Genomic DNA, 27,545 nt, shown 5'->3' on the forward strand with positions numbered 1-27,545 from the left:
AAAGGTCAGGTTGGGGTCAAATATAATGTAGATCCAATTCAAAATGTTTAGGCATAGGTTTAAGACCGGATTGGGTCAGTTTGCGGTTCAATCAGACAGCTAGCTATTATTTTATATCCAAAAAATAGTAACTTAAAATTAAATATAAAATTGCTAAATTTTTTTAGAAAAAACTGAAGAGAGCCAACTTGAACTTGAATTTTCATTAAAAAAATTATTTTCATCCAAGTAAATAATTTTCAAATTTACAAACTACCCTTTTCAAAATACATATAGATATACTTGAGATATCATAAAGAAAAATCATTGTGCATCATTATCTTATATCTTGAAGCTTTATATAGTCAAATAATTTTAAAATTTCGATTTCTTGGAGCGCAAACCAAATATTACATCATTCCCTCGAGCTATGGAAGATAAGAAATAGGTGGGAGAAAATAGAGGAAAAGCTTTGATTTAGAAGGAAAAAGAAAAAACTGTGTTTATAACTCTACCAACAAATTGAAAGGCTAATATGTCTAATAGGTATAATTTTGGCGGTTGGTATGCAAATATAAAAATCTGGGGAATTAATGTGCAAATTAAGAAGATAGTATTTATGCAAAAAAATGTTAAAGATTTTTATAACTTGAAAAACTTAAATAAGTACAGAATTTTCTTATGGCTAAGCAAATTAATAGAACTAGAAATTATATATGTTAGAGATCCAAATCAAATGTAAATTTCTAGCGCAAACTTTTATTTCTTTTGCCCATAATAAAACTAAATAAATAAGATTTTGTACATCTTAACCAAAAAAAGAAACGTGATGCTTTTAATATTTAAAGCTTGCATATGATTACATCTGAGCAAAAGTATTTTATACTACCATAAGGTGGGATTGGAATCAGACCCGATCTCTTGCCCAAAAACGATGAACATATCATACATCTATTTGTCAGAATATTTATCGATGATATATACTAAAAACCATAAACTACCCTTATTTTACAAGTTGAAACTTGGGAGTACCATAAAACTACAATTAAGTGCTTTCCATGATTGGGCCTTAACTAAAAACAATATAAATATATAGACAACAATAGCATGCTTACAGATGTAACCACAGAAATGATTTAGTAACATATAGAAGGGTTATGATTGGCCTAAAAAATTCTCATGTGAGCTCAATACCTCGCGATACTGCAGTCTGTGTAATAGCATCAGTATTGAGAATTAAAAATTGTATTTCTATAAAAGTGGGAAGATATCTGCAAGCTAATAATGGTTCTCTTGAAGAATAGCTCGAATAGAAATTATAAAGGAGACCTTCCTAAAAACAATGCTGATTTAAATCGATATGACAAGGTAAGGGACTAACAACCTAAAGAATTTGTATCAGAGAATACTGTCAAACTTCCATATATAAATGGAGCTGCTGTACTTAGAAGCGACCACTTGAAAAAGTTCAATAAAAAGTTCAATCTGTTTTCCATCGCTCCATGTCTTAGGAATGCAATCAACAGAAGAAAAGGAGATTAGAGCCTTACTGTACAACTGAATTATATTGATGCAGAAGAACAGTAGATTTTGTAACATCAGCTAGAATTTTTATTTTTTTCACTTTTCAATATTCCTAACGAAAATCAACAAAAAGAAGATTGCTTAAACAATTTTCAGTTCAATGTTATTAAGTCCTGTGACCTCTCTGTACCTCACAAATAATTTCTCAATAGCGGATACAAAGCGGGCATGGACTTCTGCAACCTGTAAATAATTCAAGAGAAAAGTGAGACATCAATATTGTCAATCGTATAAGACATCATATAACATATATGATGAAACCATGAGGTGTTAGTATTGGCATAGACTGATTTAGCCAAGCTCATTCCAGCATATGAACTGAATTATCTTCAACCGAGCATAAAGTTGCTCTAGTACATTTGAATAGTCATTTTTAATGGTGATATGGACTCTGGCTACCTAAGCTAGGGATATATTGTTTTCAGATAAGTCAAAATTGAATTAATCGGGAGTAGAAGCGTGAGACATAACCAAAAGGCTACCTTAGAATTAAAACAAGTAACAGGCTTCAGGCTCAAAGTGTGTTAGACTTGGGCATCGGGCCGTGCCGGGCCGGCCCGGCTCAGGCCCACCGGGCCCGAGGTCTAAACGGGCCGTGCTTGGCCCGGCCCGCTTATGAAGCTGGCACGGCCCGTCTCGGGCGCAAACGGGCCGTGCCTGGCACGGCCCGTCTGGAGAGGGGGGAGAAAAATAGCCGTTTCCAACGGCTATTTTGGGAAATTTCCAAATTTGCCCCTCCCAACAGTCCAAAAACGGCTAAATTGAGGGGTATTTTGGGAAAATTTTTTTTTTGGGCTTCTATAAATAGCCCTTTCCTCCCTCATTCTCACCACACCAAACCAACTATTCTCTCCTTCTCTACTACTATTATTTCTCTCTTCTAAAGTGTTCTTCTAGCAATTTAATTTTTAGTTTGCATTTAGCAAGTGTTCAAGTGCTACACAAGAGGAGGTTCCTGTTGAGAAGAGAAGGTCACTCCTGTTGAGAGCACAAGAGGAAGCTCAGAATCTCGGCTCTACCTCTGCCCTCCGACCCTCTACTCAATTCCTCCTTGTGGTTAGTTTTTATTTTTTGAATTCATCAATTTAGATATGTCATCTTTTGAGGAAAGTCAGTTTGGCATTCCTCCTGTTTCTGAGGGAGAAGAAACTAATCCCCAACCCCATGTTCCTAGTTCCTCTAGAACTAGTGAACCGAGTGAAGATCAAACCTCTTCTCGTAAGAGGACTAGTGCTGTATGGAATGAATTTGATAGAGTTATGGTTGATGGAGTCTGGAAAGCTAAATGTAAAAAATGTGCCAAACTTTATAGTTGTAGTAGTAGTGGGGGAACAGGGCATTTAAAAAGACATCAAGAGAGTCATAGGATGCATGATTCTCATGCTCAAACTCAAAGTACCCTTAATATACAAGGGGGATTACTTGTAGGTAATTTTGCATATAATCATGAAAATCAAAGAAAAGCACTTGTAAAATGGATAGTTAAGGATGAATTACCTTTTAGTTTATGTGAATCTTTTAATTTTGAAGAATATGTTCAATTAAACCTACAACCTGCTTACAAAAGAACTAGTAGGCGTACATTTAGAAGAGTAGCTATGACTAACTTTTTAGCAATGAGACAAAGTTTAATTGAAACACTTTCTACTTTAAATGTAAAAATTTCATTAACTTCTGATATTTGGTCAGCATCTGTAGGTAGTAATTGTTTTATTGCCATTACTGCTCATTATATTGATAATGATTGGCAATTAAATAAACATATTCTTGCTTTTCGTGCTTTTGATTTTCCACATTCTGGGCAACAAATTTCAAATGTCATTTATCAAACTGCATGTTCATATAATATTAATGATAAAATTATGTCTATTACTTTTGATAATGCATCTAATAATAATTCTGATGTTGCATTATTAAAAGACTCATTGCATCCTATGTTAGATGGAAATTTATTGCATATTAGATGTGCATGTCATATCTTAAATCTTTCTGTTCAAGCTGGCATGGGCATGATTCAAGATGTGATTTCAAAAATTAGAAATGCAGTTTCTTTTATTCATGCTTCAAGATCAAGACTTCAAGAATTTAAGGAACTATGTATAAATCATGGTAAACGTTTTAAAAAATTTAAACTTGATGTAATTACTCGTTGGAACTCAACATATAGCATGATACATGATGCATACCCATATAAAAACTTATTAAGTGCATATATTAATGATCGTGGATTAGGCTTTACATTGACTGAAACTGATTGGAATAAAGAAAAAATTTTGGAAGATTTTTTGCTTAGTTTTTATAATGCTACCAATGTTCTTTCTGGTATTTATTATCCAATTTCATGTTCATTTTTACAACAAGCATATATAATTAGTCAAAAATTTGCAGAACATAGATATGATGATGTTTTAATGCCTATTATTGACCTAATGGAATCTAAATGGAATGAGTATTGGGACAAGATATGTCCTATGCATAACTTAGCTGCTGTATTTGATCCTAGAGTTAAATTAAATGGCGTGCTAATTTTACTTGATGCATACTGTGAAAATATGAATCAAGATCCTGAACCTGTTAAAATGAGGTAAAACAACTTCTTTATGATATTTATGCTATATATGATGAAAAAATTCGTGGATCTAGATTTTCCGTACAAACCTCTATTTCTTCTTCTAGTAGTTCTCGTTCGTCATCTATTTTTTCATTCATTGCACAGAGAAAACACACACATGCTTCAAGTTTATCTTCATCTTCTTCATCTTTAAGTAGTGAACTAGAATTTTATTTACGAAATGATCTTCAGTCTGCATATGATGAAAATCAAATAGAGAATCTAGATGTATTAACTTGGTGGAAGAGTGTTAAAAATCAATATCCTGTTATGTCTGCAATTGCACGCGATATTTTAGCTGTGCCGATGTCCACGGTAGCATCGGAATCCGCTTTTAGTGCAGGTCGGCGTGTTCTTGACGAAAAGAGAAGTAGGATGACGAGCGAAACGGTGGAGATGCTTCTCTGCTTCAAAGATTGGTTGGATGCTGAGGCAAGACTTCAAGATAAAGGTGGACATAATACAACATCCTCTGATGATGATGATACAAACAGTACTGAAGAGTGAATACTGATTCACTGAATCACTGATGATTAGTAAGATTTCTTAATTTTTTATAATTGTACATTTTTATTGTATTCTGGAGGTCAGACCAAGGTCCAAACCTCGGCCCTTTCTTATTGTATTCTGGAGGTCAGACCAAGGTTCAAACCTCCCTTCATGTACCATTTTGATTTAAATTAATAAACTGGTAGGGGTCTATGCCAAACCCCCCACCATTAAGGTGGCTTTATATTAATAAATTCTTAGTTTTCAATATTTATTAATTTATTAAAAAAATTTATGAAGCATTAATTTTTATGGAGACGGGCCGTGCCTGGCCCGGCCCAGGCCCTTATGGGCCGTGCCGTGCTTGGCCCGCGGGCCAAGAGAGGGCCGTGCCGGCCCAGGCCCGAAGCGAGCCGTGCCGGGCTCGGCCCGCGGGCCAGAAACCCGTGACCCAGCACGGCCCCCTTAAATGGGCCGTGCCAGGCACAGCCCGGTACTGTAGCTAGCGGGCCGTGCCAGGCACGGCCCGCTTCGTGCCGGGCCGTGCCGGGCCGTGGGCGGCCCGGCCCAGTGCCCAACTCTAAAGTGTGTAATCCAACTAATACTTTTTTCAAAATAAATTTGATATAAATTTCTCGATGAATAAAAATAGTGGTACACAGCCATGTGACCCCTTTGAATCTATTAGTTCTTTCTAATCCTCCTTATTAAGTAGGGGCAGTAAAACTGGGCAGAAGTTTCTAAATACCATAAAAACATGTTCAGATTGATCTTGCTAGTGCTCACCACAAACTGATGATGATGCATAGGCTTGCAAATCTGAGCTGCTTCATAATATTAGAAGTTATAATCAGTTGCTTCAACAAACTACTATATTTTAGCGCATTAATAACAATCAAACCGACATTTTGTCCAACAGAATGTTAAGTCATGCCTACCATGCAAAGGTCAGAATGTAAACAAAGTACTAAAATATGGCCAGTTCTTAGCTTATCCTGCCAAAGATCCAGCTGATAAATTTTATACTCCAGTACTTGTGGTTCACAGCATGCCAACTTGACAGAATAATTTGTTCATAGAGTCCAAAAATATAATATATATTCAATTTTTCTGGTCACCCAAACTAGCTGGGTTAGCTGTATACCTTCCAAATTTTCATATACAGATATTTAGAAAATCAGAACTTAAATCATTCAAAAATTTACCTCTTCTCTTGAGGGGTTCAAATTTTGCCTGATCTCAATTGGTCTTCCGACTATAATGTCTATTGGCTTGCGATATGGGATTGGTGATCTGTACAGGCACAAAGATACCAGCAAGTTAGATTTCTTATAACCTTCTCCTATTCAGGAGAAAACAAACAGAGTCTCATCTTTAAGCCCTTGGACCAAGAAACATATTCAAATGCAACACAAAAATTAAAAAATAAAAAATAAGATCAAAATTTTAGGAAGTATTTTATAGCAAATCAGGTACTTTTTCAGCTCACAGAATATGCTTCATAGAAAATATATGTACATCGCTGCTTATTGCCAGCTTTATACAAATAAGAAATATTTTTCAGTAATCCATAAATATGCTTTATATTATATTGCATAGAGCTCCATGTTTGTGATGTATGACATTCCTACAAGGCTTTTTGGGCACTGAATGATAGTTCATGAAATTCATTGGCTCTTCAAGTATGATCAAATCCTACCCATGTCATATTTTTACATGAGGATGGAACTTACAGCAGTAGGCATCAAGTTCAATACTATATCATGTAAGGGCTTTCTTGACTATATTGAGCTTTGAGGCTGCAGGTCCAACTAATAATAAATTAATAATAAATTATACATACATCAGTGGATTTACCTAAACAATATAAAGTGAAGAAGTAACAGAGTGTCTGGCATTTATTTTGATATTCAAAATTCTTTTCTATTGAAACTATGGCACTCCTACACAAAAATAGATGTATACATGACCACACAAGAAAAGATAAACTTGCAAATACGTTTTTGTCTGAATACATACAAGTGCAGATGTGCTTCAAATGCATTTGAATGTGTGTGGGCAGTTTTTGAGTGTACTCATGCAGTCTATCTCTTGTGAGCATACCCTGCCATCCCCTCTATGGTTGATGATCCTGCTATATGTCCATGCCTACATATGTACATCTAATAGAGTGTGCATACCCTGCCATCCCCTCTACAGTGGATGATCCTGCTCCTCTTTTCTGAGTGTTTTGATCCCTCTCACAACCATCATGTGCCAAAGTATCTTCGAGATTATCATTCTACAACTATAGACACTTACTTGCTCGGTTTTCATTTCAGTGTTTTTTTAGCAGCCATACATAGTTATCATGGGGCACAAAAATACTAGGAGCCTATTCAAATTCCTCAATAGAAGCAGGCTATGGTTGAGTTGGCTGCCCCTGCGTGTGCATAAACATGTCCTGTTCCTCTCCCACCTAGGAAAGATCCTATCTCTTGCAAGTGGATCTATTACATGAAAACTCATTCACATGGTTCCATAAAGTGATACAAGGCTTGATTAGTGGCTCGTGGCTTTACTTAGAAAGCATGGAGTTGACTACAAGGAGAATTTTGCTCCTATCACCAAGATCACTACTGATTGCAATTGCTGTACTTTGTCGGTATCAGCTAGACATAAAGAAAGCTTGTCTTCATGGTGATCTTCATTAGGAGGTATACATACTTCCTCTTCCTGGGCTTTCACATCCTCCTCGACATGTTTCTCATCTTCCACGATCTGTGTATGGACTCAGGCAGGGGCCTGGTTTGAGAAGCTAAGCCAGGCGATCATCTCATTTGGTTTTGTAAAATGTACAAAGTTCAAATGATTACTCCACGTTTGTCCATTCCTCCTTCCATGGCTGGACCTTTGTAGATGATATGTTTGTTACTAGAGCAAACACTTTAGTTTATCTAGTATGTCAAGGAGTTTCTTCAACAACACTGAAATGAAAGATCTTGATTCTCTTTGCTATTTATTTTCTGGGGCTAAAGGTTGAATATAGTCCTCAAGATTATCTGTTCTCTCAGAGAAAGCACAATGAGGATATTATTGCTTGCGCTCGCTTGAGACTCTTGGACCTAGCCTACCTCTATTGAGCTTCAGTTGGAGCTTCGTCCAGATGATGGTGAACCCCTTGCTTGATCCTACTCGCTATCTTTAGCTTATTGGGAGTTCATTCTAACTATTTCTTGACTAGATATTGCTTATATTGTCCATATGGTCAGTCAATTAGTAGTCACTCCACGAACGGTTCCCTATTCTACAGTACTTCACATTACTCCCTATTTGCATGGCACCGAGGAATGAATTTGCTAAGATGGAGAGATTTCCAGCATAAGCAGTAGTTGAACCAGCATAATGAAAAAGCTAGCAAAAGGGCAGGCCCAGAGTTGGATTCAGCCAGAAGAGCTTAACCGAATTTTTATTCCTTGGAGCGTATTTCTTCCCTCTCTTCTTTGCTTCAATTTTGGACATATTCTGATACTGATTTGGCTAGTGATTTTACTAATCCTCACTCCCTTACTAGCTACTGTCTCTTCCTTAGAGATTTATAATTTAGAAGGCTAAGAAATAGGACACCGTCTCTCGCTCGAGTGTCGCTACAGAGTATCGAGCCATGGTTGGCATCACTGCAGAGGTTGTTTAGTTGCAAAAATGCTTGCTTGCTGATATGGGGTTTATCATTGACATGCCTACCTACCCTTCTTTATTATGACAATCAAAGTGCTGTTTAGATAGCTGCCAGTCCGGTGTTTCATGAGCATACCAAGTATATTGAAATTGGTTACCATTTCGCTCGACATCATTACATTGCTGGGACACTCTCTCTAGTCTCTATCATATGTCTTTTCTAAACAGCAGATTGAGGACTTCTTTGCGAAGTCACATACCATGCCAAGATTCTCTATCCTTCTTAGCAAACTCTCAAACTATGATCCACCGTGAGTTTGAGGGAGGTGTTAGAGTGTACATATGCAGTCTGTGTATTGTATATCTCCTTCTTACGGTCTTATGGTATTCTCACGATGGTAACCATATTCCTTGTATGTTTATATCTACCATGAGCCATATCTTAAAGAGTATTGCACATTTCCAGATGCTTGGCTTCTCTTGTTCTTCTCACTTGAATCTATCATGTAGTCCCTCAATTAACATCCTTTAAAAGATACAACTGGCATGCTTGCAGTCTCATCTTTATGTTTAAAATTCCCAACAAAAAAGTCCAATACATCTGCACCTTGCTCCTGAACCATCGCTGGATGTGGACCATGAGTTTGTGTAATACAAATCACAGTCCACAAATCACTTAATAGAATGGACCTCAGGAAGTGAAAGCATAAATATGCCAATATCCAAGGGAGATAAAAGATCCCATACTAAAGCATTAATTAGTAGGATTTCCAACAAGACTAGCATTAGTGTGAGCTCATAATCACAAGAGGAGGGTAAAAGAGAAGAGGAGAGTGCTGGTCCGACAAAGGTATTCAAAATCATGAAATAGGGCCACATAGGAATTAAATGAATGACATGGCAAGCTAACTCAGCAAATCAACAATTTCTGTGATATTGGGCTAGGAGTTGCTTAAAATACTACCATAAAGTAATGACACTGATAAAACTGGAGTAACTAGCCAAAAAAGGGATAAAACTGAAGTAACTTACCATCACTAAGAAAAAAGCTTTTATTTAAATTCTCCATCAGATTGCTTTTATCAGCTCGACAGTCACATTTAATCAAGTTGGTTTTATTTTTCCTTGCAACATGTATCTTGAGAAACAAGCAAGAATAAGAACAAAGGACATGGTGAAGATTCCAAGGTCCTTAATGTCAAGGAATGCTAGAGGTTTGCTTTGGATGGGTAACAAGGGCGACATCATGAAGACTGAATCGATCACCTAGATATATTAATTACATGGTGATATTGATGGAGGAGTAGTTAGGAATGAGGTTCTAATTGTGATAAATGTCTGAATTTTTTCAAGAGATAATTATCTGAAGCTATATTTAACAGAAAGAATGCAATATGGAAATACTAGAAACAGACATGAGGGACTTCTTTACTTCCATAGATGGCACAGCACAAGACAGACATTATATTTAGGTATTCATACACACCATTGAGACGGCCTTGGTAATCACAGCAAAAACGCCAAAAGGAGCAAGGGCAAGGAGATGACTGCATATAGATCTTTGAATGAAACTAACAAACAACTGAGATGGCATTGACTGGGTGGAACACAGCAATGGGATCAGAACAATGTGGAATCATGAGAACCTTGAGCAGAGCAAGAGCAGCTATAGGACAGGTCTGTTTTGGTTATAGTCATACAAAAACCAGTCCAATTGCATTGGTAGGTGAGATCAGCAACTATCTGTAATAGGATAGTCTCAAAATATAGACAAGATAAAGAAGATGGCCTAGGATAGGGTCAAATTATGGATGCATGCACATTAAGTACTACAATTGATGATACCATGTTGGGGATCATTACATACTCTGTTGTGAAGGCTGATGGCCCTGGCTTTGCAGCCTGAAGTTCCTCCATGTGATGGCCAAGAGAGGTAGGTCTTCCTTTCACAAGTACGACATTTAACATCTAAGGATTATTAGAAGCATGAACATGTGTACTTAGATTTTCATGATTCTTTGGCCCATCTAACTCCACATTGGATTAGAAAAATGAAGGAAAATTAGGGCTTAGAGACCATAGGAGCCATGTCCAGTGTTGTGAAACTAATGGTCTTTGGTCATTTGAGACAAGTGGAAATTAAAGACGAACCAAACCTAATGCTTGCACTAGTGATATGAATACTTAGGAAAGGAAGGTAGGTGCATTTGATGTTTGCAGTGATGATGGTTATCATGAGGTCAAAACAATGAACCAATAGAGAAAGCAACACCCAAACATCAAATAGACATCAAGGAGCGTCTAAAATGAATTTGAGAAGATAGATACACTCAAAATGCAAGGATGAAGACAGGTGGCCATAGAAAGAATATAGGAACCAGAGAAATTGAAAAGGCACCTCCACGTGATATAAACTCGCAAAAGCACAAACTTTTTGAGTGAAAAGTGGACATCTGCCAGATTCTGACTTAAACTAAGCAAGGTAAGAGTTCTTGAGAGAGGAAACCCATTACCAATACAAGGAGAAATGGATCTCCAGATCCAGAGGTAAAACTGGTTTAAAATAAATCAAGCTGCCCATGAAAAATCCAATGAAAGAAATGACTTGGCAATCTCAGCCATTATACAAAGACAAAAGCACAGATTAAGGCATAGAAAAAATAGAATACGCGCCAGAGACACACACACACAGAGAGAGAGAGAGAGAGAGAGAGCAAGAAGAAACTGATGAGAGATAACAGATAAAAGGATTATTGCAAGTTCATGTGTGGAAACTGATAACCTGATAAGGAAATTAATAATGAACTTTGGTTCATGTAACATTTAAGTAGAATAAAAGATATGTTCCAAGAAGTCAATCAACAAGCAATTCTTTTCGAAATCAAAAGCATATCCTGCAACTTCTATTGTTTAAATGCATATAATTCAGTTAGAGATATACCCAAAGGCTCCCCAAAATATTAACGGTGCAAAACGGATTGCTCTAGCAACATGAATATAAAATTTCCCTTGAGGTTTCCACCATTTATACACGTTAGTCTGCAAAGAACGAATTTCAAGATAAAGCAATATGGATCAAATGAATGCTAGATATTGTATGGAAATAAAGAGCAAAACAATGAAATCCATCTAACCTGACCAAAGCAGAAGACAGGGACTAAAGGAGAGCCTGTTTCAATAGCAACTTGTACAAAGCCGCGCCTTCGTTTCAGAAACGCAACCTGTTAATAACATGCCGCATGCTAATTTATCTTCGGTGTGCATAACTCATTCAGTTCATTTGAGAAAACAATGCAAAAATTCTGCCTTTGGGCACATAGAGTAATAAATTTGAGCTAAGTCGATAGCCCGTGGCCTGGAATTCCACAGACCTCATAATTATGGTTCATATAAATGATTTCTTGGACTCCTCCTGGAATGATTATGCAGCTATAACCAGCTTCCAGGTACCTGATGAAGTTCTTCTTTGTAGCAGGGACGAGTCCCATCCATGTTGACATTTGCCTGAGGAAGGGCGTACAGAACATCTGAACAAAATATTAAGCTATTTTCCAGAACATGCAAAGCTTCAATTTTGCCACCACTTGCTTTGGATTTTACAACGTTCCAAGAAGAACATAGAAGAACAGAAATGAAAGCAAGGAACTGCAGCATGAAAACTTACAGCAGTGCTCGCAAGAGCTTTAGTCTTAGACAGAGGCATCAATCCAGTAAAGCTCAAAAGAGATAGACATCCGATGGGAAATACTGAGTGTGGCTCAGCAGCAAGGACTACATTATAGAGAGCACAATACCAAAATTATGACAGCATCACTCTTTCATTATGAGAGCTCTTTGATGCGAGAAACCAACTTGGATATGACCTAACATCATCTGATTTCCTATGTAATAATATAATTATATTTTATAAATTCTAGTTTTACATAAAATCTTGCTGCCAAAATAATTTATAGGCATGTAAACTACGGAATCCTAAAGTTCTTATTTAATGTAAATTTCAATTACATAAAGCAGCTAGATAGAAATCATCGTATTATAGGGGTAAATAAAAGCATGCTGTAAAAATCCAAAATGATACACCATAAAACGTTATCTTTTTTTTTCCTCTTCCTCTCCCCTGATGCAAAGTATATGCAAATAAACGTATAGCTTCTGCAATTTGGAAAAAATAATCAACTTCACCATATGCCTTGTTCTGATCAAATGCCCTGGCGTCCTCCATATGAACCGTAACAGGGAAGTAGCCGGGTGCATACTTGCCAACATACCTGCTACCAAAAAAATTATTATTATTATTTTTAAAACGTTCGACCTCACATAATATTAGTATCTCTAATGCAACAAGAAAACAAATTTGAAAGAAAAGAAAGAAAGGAGAGATCACCTCGCATAAGCTTGCCCGAGCTTGCTGTTATCGTCCACAGGAACTATCAATAACAGGACAATCAACCCTAGTATCCTTAATTAAATAGAGAAAATTTCAATTTCTTCCCCGATTTTAACTAATATGAAACAAATAAAAACAGCATTGATATAAGAAAAAGGGGGAAGACAAGAAGAAAATAATATGAAAGGCATTGGAGCTCACACTAATATAAAAAGAAGAAGAAAAGAAGATGAAAGGCAATGAAGCTCACATTAATATAAAAAAAAAAAGAAGAAAAAGAAGAGGAAAAGAAGATGAAAGGCATTGGAGCTCACATTAATATACATATAAAAAGAAGAAGAAGAAGAAGAAGAAGAAGAAAAGAAGATGGAAGGCATTGGAGCTCACAAGAAAACAATGGTGGTGCGGCAGAAGATGACGAGCAGGAGGAAGAGGAGAATGTTAAGATGGATGGAGCTGAGCCAAATGAGCATGGCCGTTAGCGCGTGGGCTGTCGAATGGTTAGTGGACCGGATCACGGTCATCTCTGTGCTCTTCCCCGTAGGGTTCCTCTCGGGTTCCTCCATTGGTCGTCGCGTGAAACAGAGGGATGTCAACCCGCAAGAATGGACGACGAACAAAACGAAGAAGAGAGGAAAGAGCGGGGGTCTGTTTGGCGTGGAGACTGGAGAGAGCCTAAAAGCCTGGCAGAATATTCAAACGTGCAGGCGCCGCCGGAACTCTCGTCCCGAATTGACCCTCCGATGACAGCGAGCTGATCATCGGTCGGACTTAGGTACATAAAATATTAAAGTTTAAATAGATTTGGCTCGGAGCTCGGCTAACTATTAATATAGTTCAGGCTTGAGACAGGTGAAACAACCTACGACAAGCTCTACTTAAATAGAAAGTTATACCCCACCAACAATGCACCGCAAGAGTGAACCTACATCAGACGGCCCACATATATAATGAAAGGCCGGCAATGTAGTGAGGTAGGTCCGCATGGTTGCTTTGTAGTAGTCATGAAAAATACTTTCTTAGAAAGTAAAAAAAAAAACTTCTTGCAAGACAACAGATGGATCAATTATATATCTTAAAAAAAGCTCTCTCTTATATAAGACCATCTCGAATTGGTGATGTTCTAATGTGAAAACTCTCATAAGGAGATTGTTTTACAGTGAACTCTTTCTATAATTTGTTTAATAATGACAATCTTCGCTGTTATTTTTATAAGAGCCTGTGGAAGGCGGCTTTACCAAAAAAAGTGAGTATTTTTATATGAATTGCGCTCAAGAATCGACTGCACACAGAAAAGATTCTTGCTAAGAAAGAATGAATGTGTGCTATGTGGAAAAAGAACCGAAACGATTTCCCATCGATTCAAATAATGTGATTGAGCAGTATGCTTATGCGGCAACAATGTGAATAGTCACTTAATTCTTTGTTATAAGGAATTTGGAATATGATTTTTGCCTAGTGAGCAGCTAATCTCATGGAACCTGACTTTGGAATAATGTTGGAAACACTGAGACGTGGAAACGATGGAGTCTTGTTCACAAGAAACTTGTTTCCAAAAGTGATGCCCATCTATATAGCATGACCTCGAAGGAAGTGAAATGACTTTGGGCTAGTGATCTCTGGAATTTTCCCATGCCCACCCATGTATTTCTCGGATTGAAGAAGGGGGTCCAGGATCTTGCAACAGAATATTTAGTAATTGATTACTATCCTTGTCATCATGGATATCAAAGTTCTTGCGCTTTTTCCTTCCAGTTACCTTGAAAAAAATGGAAAAGCAAAAGAATAGGCTTGAGCTTCGGCATTCATGTGCAAATTAAGCCAATCACAACATTGTTGCATGGTAAAGAATTTAGCCAATTACCACCAAATCTTGGATCGAATCATATGGCCGAGTAGAAAGGGTGAGTTCGATCCTGGAGGGCGTCAGCCTTGCTTTGATCTCATTATATATATGAATCCTTCTTTTCACGAGCAGGGAAATAGAGCAAAATTGTATTATCTTTAATCTATCAGTATATTTTTGTGAAAACCTTCATGACAAATCTTTCCTACCCGTTCTTTTTCCAGATCAACATTCTCAAAAGTTTGCATGGGGACCAAGGTTGCGCTACACTGGTTCCCCATCAGCTACCCAAAAAAAAATAGCTACTTTCACGTACGTCTATAGCACAACAACACGGTCATCCCTGAGTCCCTAGGACGGTGCATGGGCCCTTTAGTACTAACAATTATCATCTGTATGAAGTTTGCCTCTATCCTCCGGTGCATCATCGGATGGTGGTGCCCAATTACTACTGAATCTTGGCTTGTTTCGTACAGCCAGGTAGAAAGGGTGGGGTTCAATTCTAAATGACGTTAGCATTGCCTACTCTTCTTAAAGGTTCGTGCGAGGACTAGATTGCGCTGGGCTGTATTGCGTTTAGGAATGGATTCTTCCTATTTATAATCCTGAAGTAGCACTCAAAGGGGTGGTGGCGCAGTTGGCTAGCGCGTAGGTCTCATAGCTGTTGAGTGATCCTGAGGTCGAGAGTTCGAGCCTCTCTCACCCCAATAACGTTTAAAATTTTTTAACCACACAGTAATTTCTAAAAAATAATAATTGCATGGACTTATATAAATGAAGTATAATGCTTTTGCAGATTTAATTTTTAAAATAATAATTATTTTTTTAGTACAACGGTGATTCACATACCACGGATGTGAATGCGGCTAACAAAATCAAAAAGTAAAATGCTACATAGCGAATATGACACGGCCCATGATCTGCCCAAATGAAGCCTTCAGAGTGGTGAGCCGCAAAGGACGCTTGAGGAGGACAAGGCATCGGGGCCGGATGGCTTTCCACCGATGTTTTTTCGGAGGTACTGGATGTTTGTTAGGCAGGATGTGACGGAGGCTATTCAGCAGTTTTTCAGCACAAGAGTGATGTCTTCGGACTAGAAGAGAACCTTCGTCATACTGATTCCGAAGCGGCAAGATACTACAGAGCTGGGACATTTTAGGTCGATTAGCCTATATACCACTTTGTATAAGGTTACGACGAAGATCATGGTAGCCTGATTGAGAAGCATTCTCTCGAGGATCATCAGCCCAGAGCAGGGATCCTTTGTGGGTGGGCGAAGCATATTGGATAATGTGCTTATTATGCAGGAGTTCATGTTTGATCTCAGGAGGGCTCCGATCAGGAGGAGTTTGATGGGGATCAAGCTTGACATGGAGATAGCTTACGATAGAATGAGTTGGAGTTTCCTCATAGCACTGGAGGGTTTCGAATTCCACAAGATCTGGATCAGATGGGTGATGGAATACGTCAAGACCCCCTCCTTCTCAATCTTGGTGAACGATACGCCATCGATCTTCTTTGAGTCTTCGGGCGGGCTTCGCCAGGATTGCCCCTTGTCCCCACTGCTTTTTATCATTTGTGCAGATGTGCTCTCCAGGTCCCTTCGCCATGCAGTGGATTCTCAGGTATTGGAGGTCTACAGGCCAGTGCAGGATGCCCCTCCCATCTCTCATTTGTTGTTTGTTGATGACTACTTGCTGCTAGCTAGGGCGACGAGGTAGGCTGCACGGACGATCAGAAGGATTTTATGGGACTACTATGGTGCATCTGGGCAACAAGTAAGCTTGACTAAATTAGCGGTGTGCTTTAGCCCAAGGACCAAGTCATAGGTGAAGGCAGACATCATGGACATTTTGGGGATTGGAGAGCAGGAAGGTGTGTTGAGATACTTGGGCGTCTTGATCCTAGGGCAGCGTCTTTGCAGTTCGGATTGCTCCTACATGGAACTCAGCATCAGCGCAAACTTGAGGAGTGGCAGATGCATGCCCTATCCATGATGGGTAGGATCACACTAGTGAGGTCAATGCCCAGTTCGATTCCGGTCTACTTGCTATCCAACTTAGTCACTCCTATGAGACCGCTGAGGAACATGGAGCGAATATTCAAAGATTTCATATGAGGGAGGAGCGAAGGCAGAGGGGGCATATACCTGATAGCCTGGGAGGTATTATGTCAGCTAACTAGGGTTGGCGGACTGGGAGTACCTTCACTAGTGATGCGACGAGAGGTCCTGGTGGTGAGGTATGCAGCTAGGTTTGTTCTGGAGCCTGACAGTATGTGGGCATCTTTGATGAGGGCCAAGTATGGGGTTTTGCCACTGGCAAGGCCCACTAGAGCTCAGCATCATTGGTCTCCGATTTGGAGGGAGATGTGTGCCAGAGCCCTGGTGGTGCTTCCGGGAATCAAATGGGCGATTGGTGATAGGCAGGCTATCGACATCCTGGAGGATAGTTGGGTGACTAAGTGGCTATTATGCAGACTGCCGACCTTCTTGGACACGGCCAGGCTAGTAGAGCATAGGGTCAGTGATCTGATCGAACCTGGGGAGAGTGGATGGGGCGGGGCTGATCCGGGAGGCTTTTGGGGATTAGCTAGCAGAGAGGATTCTAGCCCTACCCCTTCCGTCATAGAGGGAGGCTGACAGATTGGTATGGATGTCGACTGGGAGATCGAGGGTGTAGGCCAAGGACATTCAGGCTTTGATGACCGAGGAGCCGGATCGACAGATGGATGGTGGTTGGATATGGAGGATGCTGATACACCCTCGTGTTGCTCTCTTCATCTGAAAGTTGGCATAGGGTTGCTTACCAACTAGGAGGATGTTAGTTGGACGAGGTGTTCAGATCCCCCGTACTGTGACGTGTGCCCAGATATTGAGGAGACCATCAGCCACGCTATCTTGGTGTGCCCCAGGACAGTGCAGATTTGGGAGAATTCCTTTGTTCCTTTCCACCAGGCTTTGGAGTCAGCAGAGGATTTGCTACACCATCTGAGAGAGTCCGTGAGGAGACCTGATATAGTCGAGGTGGGGATCATAAGGGCATACATGGCTTATCACATCTGGTTAGACAGAAATGCCCGCATGTTTAAGGGCCAGGGATCATCGCCTAGTACAGTGGTGGGCAGGGCCTTCCGCCATCCGAGGGAGATCATCATGACTACTATGGTGTTCACTTCTAGGATGACCAGGGACATTTGGGATACCCGCTCTGCTGTCACAGTGCGCATATTTACCTTCTTCTCTTGGGTACCCCCACCCCTTGGTCATCTCGAATTGAGCTTCGATGGTAGCTGGTCGGTGGATGGAACACATGGAGGAATGGGCTTTATGATTAGAGATCATCTGGATAGGCTGATTGCAGCTAGAGGGAGATGCACCACCGGTCGGGACATCATTGAGGTGGAGCTGCAGGTTGCTTGGGAGGGTATGTCCTATGCGAGGAGGGCCCTTCGAGCCGACAGGATATTCCTAGAGGGGGATTCTGTTACGGTGGTTGACAGGATATGGGGTGTGGTTCCGGATGGAGAGGGGCACCCGCTGCTTCGCGAGATCCGTGGTTTGGCCAGGGAGACCGACTCTTTCCAAATAGCATATGTGCATCGGAAAGCGAATAGTGCGGTAGACTGAGTCGCATCCTTTGTGGCCCGGCATTCAGCGGGCTCATTTAGACCAGGGTCGCAGATATACCCTACCCTTTGTATCACTTTATTTCTTTTAACTTGGTAGACTGTACTTATGTGAGAACTATATGAATGCCATTTTTTTATACCAAAAAAAGAACGCCAAATTTTCTAATTACCTATATATGCAAAAATAAAAATAAAGAATGATGGTCCGACAGATTTTTCTAATTATAATCCAAACTTTTGAATGCAGGTAGATATATGATACTAAGAGTGTGCTATTTTTCCAAAAATAGAAAAAAAAAATCAATTGGACCAAATAAATAGCGGGAGTTAATTTATAAGTTAACAAGTTCCAGAAAAATTACCTGATTCAAGGCAGAATATATGATCCCGGCAAAAAAACTTTGAAAATTTACTCAAACTTTCCGCGTCAGAAGCTTTCAGAATTCTCCTGCACTACGGACGTTTTTATATTATACTGCACTTCCATGAAGCTCTATTTTTTAATTCTTTTATAATTCATCAGTGCGATAATTTCATAGAAAAAATTGGAAAAAATAATCATGTCAATCGCTAGGGAAAACATTCCAACGCAGTGCCTTCCTCCCTTTTCCTAATAGAGATGCAGCCACTAGACTGTAGCATTGCTTTCCTGCCACCCCAAAGACACCATGCCTATGACTTCCTGAAACATAATCTGACGAACTGGTCTAGATTTATATCAAGAAACCTACCTCAAACTTAAGCCAAGAGGCGTTACCAAGACTAGATGAGCTTATAAGGAAGCAGAGGAAATATAATTGACAAGATGCTGGGACCTTATTTTTGGTATCTTTACCCACGAAGCACTACATTAAAATGTGGCATGTAACATGATTATCACTGTTCTTGCGTCTTTTTTGCAAAGGATCCTTGTTTTTGAAAAGTTAATAAAAGTTACTTTACCCAAAAAAAAGTTAATAAGTTTCCAGATGAAGTAGCGAATTATCAAGCTGAGCTTGGTTTCTTTTACTATAATTCACGATTTCAGAAGAAATTAGATATGAAAAATGTTTTTATTTGGTTCATTGTCACATCTAAGAGTTTCTCGGCTATTTCATTGTCACATCGAAGAGTTTCTCGGCTATGTCATAGAAATAAGTGGAAGGCATCAATTGATTCTTTGAGTCCTTGACTGACTAAATAATAATAGAAATTACTTGGGGCTCTCCTAATCTCTGTGGTGAGGTTTCTGCTGCAACACATATCATAAATTAGCTAGACCTATTGCTTCTCTCCTACTTGTTGGGCTACCAATTTATCATACCTAAGAGCTTTATACGAGGATCTGTGAGGCCATATATTTAGTCCGACATTAACTATATACTAGGTAGATCTTGAATACTTATACAGAACCAATAAACCTAAATAATACTTTCTTGCTAGTATTTTTGGATAACATTCCAAGTTATTATAAATTGTATTAAAGTGGACCTAGCTTATAGCTCAGGTGGACTACAGAACACTGCAGTACGGATCTATTGGGGTTGGTCACGAACTGACAATGGTACTTATGATTAGATTTAAAGTTTAAACCCTCAAAAGCTTGAGGTTAGGTTCCAGAGCCTTTTTATATCTTGGCCAGTGAGCTCTCGCTCGAATGTAACTTGTCACAAATAGTTGCAGAAGGACAGTGACGACTAAACTTAGCAGCAGAATTCCACTGTGTTGATAAAAGTAATTTCTCTATCACACATCTCCTATTAATTCAAATGTTTTCACAGTTTAATTTCATGGAATTAGCTACACTACATAACTGTATCACTAGAATCTAAAAACTATAGAAGTGAATATGGTGATCAAGAGCCATCACTCTCTTATCTTCTGAAAAGAGGGTTATCCACAGATTTACATGCATCCAAAGGAAGAGAACAATTAGAAGCATACGTGGCCTCATGTTGCTGCACTTTAATTTTCCTACTAGCCCCTCCTCATCCACAATTCTATATATAAATATGTCCAAATGTGTATACCAAAGCAGAAAGAAAGCTAAGCTGATGAGCCAATCCACTACCAACCTCATCTTATTCTCTACATGCACGTCTACATTGCGAAAGAGATCTCCCTTTGCAAGTCGAACCTTGTCTTGATGTTTCTTCCAAGCATTTTTATTTAGTGTATAATATATATGTTCTCCGGATAGAACAATGTAGAAAGAATATGGAGACACTTTTGTCCTTCCCTTTTTTTTTTGTCCTTGCTTTGAAATAATGATCGGCGGAGCACTATCTTCCAAAGGCAGCTTCACCTTATACAATGACATTCTAAAATACTTGTCCAAGTTGGCCAACTTGAGCTGCGTCCCTCTCATGCGACATTGTCGTGTGGGAAAGCAACCGCCTGTGATTTTAAAAAAAGTGACCACCAAACCACTAGCTTGACTATGAGGAAGGAAAACAAATTAACACATGATTTAGAAAATTGTATCCATTTTAAACTAACTTGTAATCTGCATTCTAGTACAAATTGTAGTATTTTTGAATCTTTAGCACATTATTCTTGCGAGATATCACAACTTATTCTTTTAAAACAAATATTAGATTTTTGTTCCTAAGATAAAAGAGATCACTATACACTGTGCGGGATAGTTTCGCTAAGGATTCAATTGAGACTGGACAAGTTAAGGAATAATTAAGGTCAAGCAACAATTAGTATGTCATGTAGAATAAGCTGTCGTATAGGTGTTTGAGCATTAACTAGATTAATAATTTCCTGAGATTGAGCGCTATTCATATCTATGGGATTTAAGTAAAGAAAGATACAACCACCGCGCGTGTTGGTGATGATAAAAAAAAAAAATAACAAAAGAAATCATGCTCTTGCATGCAAGTAGGAAATATTCTTTCACGTAAAAATTTCCTTTTAACATATAATTGCGATATGATGAGCTTCCGAGAAAAAAAAATCTAAGTCCAGCTCCAAAATTGCATACAAAGTGCATTCGTATTTCACAGGTAGATCAAAATCCATCTAGCCGTGTGCTATTTCAGCTACTCTTGAAGGTGGGTAAAATTACTTTAGACATCACAGGTAGGACTTCATCCATGGCTCTTTATGCTCATATTTTTGCGTCGGTTTTTTTCAAATGTTTTTGCTCGTAAGTACTGATTGGCTCCAAAAGGAAGCAAGACCCACTCAAAACTTAAAAGGTGGGTAAAATTAACCTCCCTTTCCAATGGGCGGCTTCTTTGCGTTTCAGTGCCGAATATGCTTAGCACTTTTTCTAAATAGGCAGAGAGATTTAGATCTCTAATCGAAAAGGTTACAAATGGTCTAAAAGGACATTATCTTCTAATTTGCTAGTGCAACACCACTAACCGAAGTGACTGACCATCATATGGCCTAGATTCAGTGATTCAAAGCACTTTTTGAGACGCCTGCGATACCATGCTCTATTTATAATATCAATGATATGTACGTCCACACATTATGGAAATGTAAATGCTCCACCCACCTACACATTCTCTCTCACTTCGGGCTTCAGGGACTACGGTTCCTAAGTTAAGATATAGGTTGAAGCTTTTCTTTTCTTTCATTTAATATAATGGATAAGAGCAGCATGCGAGGGTATCCGCACAGCTTCGTTCCAAGGCCGCCCACCTTCGAGTAAAAGATAACTCTTATACAGTGAGTAGATTATCCGGCCATTTTGTTCAGATATATACATTAAGTAGATCATGGGTACTTAACTCAAATAATACCTTATAGCTAGTCATTTTGAAGTGAAATAGTATTGGAGCATTCGGCCGCCCATGACCCTTGTAGACTAGGGCATACTGCAGTGCAGGTCTATTGGAGCTGACTACGAACTGATCGTAGTGCTTGTTATTATATTTGAATGGATTTGAATTCTTGTGTAAAAATTAAAGAAATTGTTCAGATATTTAAGACAACTTATATTTCGTGAAGGCAAACCAATTTGCTAAGCAAACCAATTTTGTGGAGGACGTGGATTACATGGAAGACTCTCCAAGTCCACTTCAGCTCATCGGTTTGCTTCTGGCGGAGGCGTATCAGCGTATGGGTGCAATTTCTTGAGAGTTTATGAAAATATTTTTCCAGACCATAAATTTTAAGTAAAATCAATCTGACGCTGCCTGCACTGATAATAATAGTTAGAACAAATTTGCATTGGTAGGAAGAAGTCGAGCATGTATGATTAGGGACTTGGGGGAGATTATGGCAGCTATAGTTGTTTAGTTGGGCTCTTTTAATGCACCATATGAGACTTAAGGGTTTGCCATTCATATTCTAGGAAAAATGTTGCCGTTCAGGATTAAAAAAAAAAAAGAGATCGAGTTAGGGACGTGTTCGGAGAGATTTTGGAGAAGACTGAACATTTTCCTAATAAAAGAAATTTATGTTATTGACAGTTTGTTCTTGATGCAAAATAGGTTCTGAACAAATTTTCAAAAGAAAAATGATTAAAGTCAGACCGAGATATGTACGTGAGGACGATTGCTGTTGATGATGTCATGGAACTTTTGGAACTCGGAGCTAGCATTTTGTGAGAGAAATGGAACTAGTCGCTTTTCAGTTATATAAGAGGGTTGATCGGCTAGAGCTATGTATGACCGGAAAACTTTTTTTATTTTGATTGAATGGAAAAATCTCGGTTTCTTAGATACTCTCTCAAAATTAGATTTTCATTACATTCATCCTAGGAGATCGAGGACAGTGAGAGGAATAATAAGGGCTAAGCAAATCATTAATCTGAACTTTTTAGTTATTCTCTTCCACATTCAAGTGATACCTTTGTGATTTCAAGGGTCACTTTTCACGACAGAATACTATATTTTTTTTCATTTTTCTAAATGGTAAAGCTATCCTATCTCATTTTTTTCAGAACTAAAACAAAAAAGAAAAAACTTAACCAAAATTATGGTGAGCGCCGAAAATCAAATCTAGACTATTCAGACGGGTGGCATTCGGGTTAGGTCAAAACTAAGATAGGTTGGATCAAAAATCTATTAAAATAAAAAATGATCATAAATATAAATATAGACCAATCTTACCGTAAGTCAGTCAACTGAATACGCATTACCCATAAATAGATTTAGGCGGGTAAACTCGTTTATAACCCGGACTTGTTTATACCAAATCTAAAACCTGCTCTAAGCAGGTTGATCGAAGGTCAAGTTAGTGGTTCGGGTCATAAATTGTCATTCCTAATCATTGACATCCTAATCCTAATGCAAATAACATTAGTTGCCACCCTCATAAAGCTCCCTTATTGTTTCTTTTCAAAACCAAAATAGATTTACTTCAGAGTCTTTGAATTTAGATCATTTGATCCACATATTTTAGGTGTCTAGTTAAGAAAAAAATTTTAGGTTAAAAGATATAGTACATCTCTTTCCCCATTTTGTCTCTTTGTTTCTATAGTTCCTCTCATCCACAAAGGCTAACTAGAAAACTATAATTTAGAAATTACCTTATACAAATAGTCAAAACCTTCTGAATCATGATTAATATGGGTCTAGTTAAAAATAGAAATACCACAATTAGCTCATGACCAACGTTAGAAAGCTCGTGATGCAATATCTTCTATGTGTCAGCTAATGCGATGCTCCTAAACCTGGGTTTAATACATCTCTAAAGTCTCAATCATTTTGCCCCCTCACCAAAAAAAAAAAAGAAGCCTCATTCATCACCGAAAGCATGCACATTACACATAACCTTTATTCTAACCATCTGGGATGCTCGGACACTAGAATTTTAGCATCCTTATCATCTGAAGCTAATGATATAGCATCAGAACGTTCCAAAGCAATTTTTCTTTGATATTTTAAACTTTTACTCCATTGGTTCTGACGGTAGGTATATGATATCTGAGCATGTCGTCGCCACTATATTGATGTTAGATTTAAATTTTAAATTTTCGCATACTTAAGACGATCTCGCGAACAGCATTCTAGTTCTTGGACACCAAGAGTTGAGCTCCGGATGTCTGGGAGTAACTCTCAGACACCAATTTTGTGGCATTTGAGCCTTCTTATCCCTGTGTGCTTCAGTTTTGCTAGATTTTTGAATTTGAATGGAAGATAGGCAGAGCTTATCCACCCTTTAGAGTCTCTATGAATAGCTCTCTACTCCCCCCTCTTAGTAGGACGATGAGTCACTTGCATCCACTTCAATACTTGAACGATGGGATGCTTTAAGAGAATCATGTTGCTTGGAAATGGTAGAGCTGGAGGAGCTACTGTGATCCACAAGGATGCTCAAGGATTCCACTAGATCCTATACCCAGGCTACATTCTCTCTATTTGTTTATGCTTTCCCTTTTTTGTTTTCTTTTCAATCTCTTTCTATGTGCATCTTTCATTCATGCCTCTCATGCATGCACTAGAACAGGATATTCAGCCTACCTATAATTTTTTAAAGAGATTTTTAATTAAGGGATGAGAAAGTATCTCAAATCTAATCTATCCCCACCATCACTTGAGTGTGTATTGATTTATGGAGGTTATTATCTTTAGTGCATCCATCGATCATTTTATTACCCGTTTATAGTCTAATCCTGAAAAACCTGATAGCCATCTCCATGAAGATCCTCGAGCATGCTCTAACCAAAGAAGGAAGAACCCATACGTATAACTCCCATGATCAAATAGGGCATCTTGATGATCAAAGATATGATTCTAGCGGAGATCATGTACTAGAGCTAAACTACTACATAGGTGGCAACCTTTCGAGTAAAGGCAACGTGCTCCATACAGTTATGGACTGTTAGCTCTAATATAATTTATAACGTTCTAAAACTATATCCACAAAGGCTAACCAGAAAACTATAATTATAGGTTCTTGGCTGTGCTTAAGTGCTCAAGACCTTCCAAGTGCATTGCCAATTCAGACTAAACAATTCTTGCATTTGTTGCATTGAAATTAATAGATTTAAATAAACAATTGCTCGTTAGTAAAACAAGCTAGATAACGATCACAAGCTAGATCCACTATTAATAAATCTTCACGCATGTACGAAATGCTGGATCTTCATAATCTAAATAAAATCAGTCACCAAATAATGACAAGCTTTCAAACGATCATGAAAAATAGACGCAATCGCACCAGCCCATAAGCGAAGCCATGACTAATAAATCAAGGCACATGTTGGCATTTAATCGCCAGCCTCAGAACTCTGCCCGTAAAACACCATCCGAATCATCATTTTAAATTTTTGTCTCAGACAACCTGAGCCACACGTGCAGATCTAGGCTAGCCTCTATCTATAGTAGCTACATAAATGATATGGCAGCCCAAGCCGCTGACAAAGTGTCAGGCGAAGTCACCCGTGCCAACACCTAGCTCTGTTGATCATTTTAACCAAAATAAAAATAAAAATAAAAATTCCCCAAGTGAAAAAATTTCCCCAAGGGAAATATGTGGTGCCTTGAAGGCTCCTTGGATGAAAATCTTATCTCAAGGGCAGTCAGTCATGCTAGAGGACGGCTCAGCTACAATCATTGGTTGGATGGATGTATCCTGCAGGGCGGCAGGAGGGAAGATGCGGCTTCGTTGTCAGGGCCCAGATTTCAGAATGATCGCAGCTGGGGGTTGCCATTTATTCAACACCTCAATATCAGGGGCGAAATTGAGAGTGGCCTGATCTGGTTTGTACTACGTTCGGCGTGCCCTGTAGAGGAGAGAGGTCCTTTTGGAGGGTGGCCAGATCTCAGGAAGGTCGGCGATTACCATCCGTTACTGAGAGACATTCGGGCCATGATCGGTGGTGGATTGGTGCTCCAGACGAAGCATATATTTAGAGACACCAATGAGGCTATTGATTGGGTGGCTTCTTTTGTTGCCAACCATTCGAAAGACTACGTCTAGATGGAAGAGGCGGAGTTGCCCAATGCTCTCCGGAATATTGTGCTTTTTAATTTTTTTAACTATATGGGTACATGCTAGGAAAATTCCGTTTTCAGCAAAAAAAAAAAAAAAAAAAAAGGGTAAAATTACACAAACGTCACTAATTCCACACAAAATAGACACTTGCTCCAGCCGAAACTGGAGGACTTTAGCAAATGAACACGAGAGGATGGGGAGGTTTCAGTAATTTCGTCTACTAAATTACGACATTCTCACATCACGGACCCCGGAAACAAAAGCTAGAAAATGATAATAATTTTTTTCCCCCGTCTTCTCCTCATCCTCCTCCCAGGGCTTTTGTTCCTCTCCGGGCAGGGCGGAGAGATCTACGCGGTCACTTCCCCTTCTCCGGATCGGCGGCGGTGGCGGCGGCCGCCATCGCCTCGGTGACCGAGGCTAGCTTCTGGAGGTTGAGGCGGACAACGGTGTCGGCGAAGAGCCGGGTGTCGTCTACGGTGTTCCCCTCCGGCACGTCCACGACATAGGATTCCAGCACCACCGTCCAGATCCCTCCCCCCGGCCGTCCGAGCTCGGAGACCGTCGTCACCGACCGGTAGTTCCGGAGGCGGTGCTCACCACCGATGATGCTGAACCCGGCGACCCGGCGGTCCTCGTCGAGCACGTCGAGCCGCTCCATGCTGGTGCTCGCCGGGAGGCCGGAGATGACGCTGACATCGCGGAGGCAGCCCACGCGGACATCGCCCCCGCCCTTGATGGCGCAGCTCCGGATGAAGTGCTTGTAGATCTGAGGGCGGTCGAAGCGGCGGACCACCGACCAGACGGTGGCGGCCGGGGCGCGGATCCGCTGGGCCAGCAGCGAGAAGCATTGGCCCGGCTCCACCCGGTACACGTGGTGCGCCTCGATCGTCGTCCGGAGTTCCTCCTGCTCCTCCACCGTGATCCCCGCCAGCATCTCCGGCTTCGCCACCTCCGCTGCCGCCGATCTCGAAGATTCCTCCTCCGCTCCTCCTCCCTCCATCGATGGCTTCGCCTTCCTCCTCCTCCTCCCCCAGGGGTGGATAGAAGCGGATCCCGGTTACTCTTTGTACCACCGAGTTAGGGGATAAAAAATGCGACGGAGAGTGGTGGGGGACTGGGCTGAGCCTATGAGACCGTGGCCGTGGCTCCTATTTTATTATTTAATTTATTTTTTAAAAACAAAAATAATCAATTTCTCTTCTATTCTATACCGTAATAATTGGACTAAGTAACGTCCAAGGCTTACAGGGTTTTTAATCTTTTTATAGTAGTTTGCTGTTAATATCGTCAAAATATTCTATTTAATTTTAGATTTTTTTCCATAATTAAGCATTATCCTAAATATCTAATTTTACATAAATATTCTTCCAAAGTTAATATTTATATATATATATATATACACATATACATACACATACACACCATTGTAAAACATTTATTTTACTATTCTATTTTTTTATTCTTATTTTTGCACATAT

At 39.4% G+C, this 27,545-nt stretch overlaps 2 protein-coding genes and 1 non-coding gene across 3 annotated transcripts; 1 reads left to right on the forward strand and 2 right to left on the reverse strand.

Annotated features, from left to right (window-relative positions):
* Window positions 1-905: 905 nt before the first annotated feature.
* On the reverse strand, window positions 906-13,756 carry LOC103711816 (diacylglycerol O-acyltransferase 2D-like). Its single transcript, XM_008798101.5, has 9 exons — window positions 13,095-13,756; window positions 12,705-12,779; window positions 12,503-12,588; window positions 11,985-12,091; window positions 11,692-11,847; window positions 11,455-11,541; window positions 11,262-11,359; window positions 5,869-5,956; window positions 906-1,746 (listed from the first exon to the last, which is right to left on the reverse strand). The coding sequence occupies exons 1-9, from the start codon at window positions 13,271-13,273 to the stop codon at window positions 1,645-1,647; spliced, it is 978 nt and encodes a 325-aa protein (XP_008796323.5). The 5' UTR covers window positions 13,274-13,756; the 3' UTR covers window positions 906-1,644.
* A 1,419-nt stretch (window positions 13,757-15,175) lies between these two features.
* Window positions 15,176-15,260, forward strand: TRNAM-CAU (transfer RNA methionine (anticodon CAU)). Its single transcript is given in 2 exon segments — window positions 15,176-15,213; window positions 15,225-15,260. It is a non-coding gene; the product is annotated as a tRNA-Met (tRNA).
* Window positions 15,261-25,736: 10,476 nt separating this feature from the next.
* On the reverse strand, window positions 25,737-27,190 carry LOC103711815 (abscisic acid receptor PYR1-like). The gene has a single exon (XM_008798100.6). The coding sequence runs from the start codon at window positions 27,065-27,067 to the stop codon at window positions 26,423-26,425; it is 645 nt and encodes a 214-aa protein (XP_008796322.4). The 5' UTR covers window positions 27,068-27,190; the 3' UTR covers window positions 25,737-26,422.
* Between the last annotated feature and the right edge of the window lie 355 nt (window positions 27,191-27,545).

Source organism: Phoenix dactylifera, chromosome 3 (assembly GCF_051530095.1).
Source record: "Phoenix dactylifera cultivar Ajwa chromosome 3, Ajwa_hap1_PhDact_Kaust_v1.1, whole genome shotgun sequence".
Taxonomy (NCBI): domain Eukaryota; kingdom Viridiplantae; phylum Streptophyta; class Magnoliopsida; order Arecales; family Arecaceae; genus Phoenix; species Phoenix dactylifera.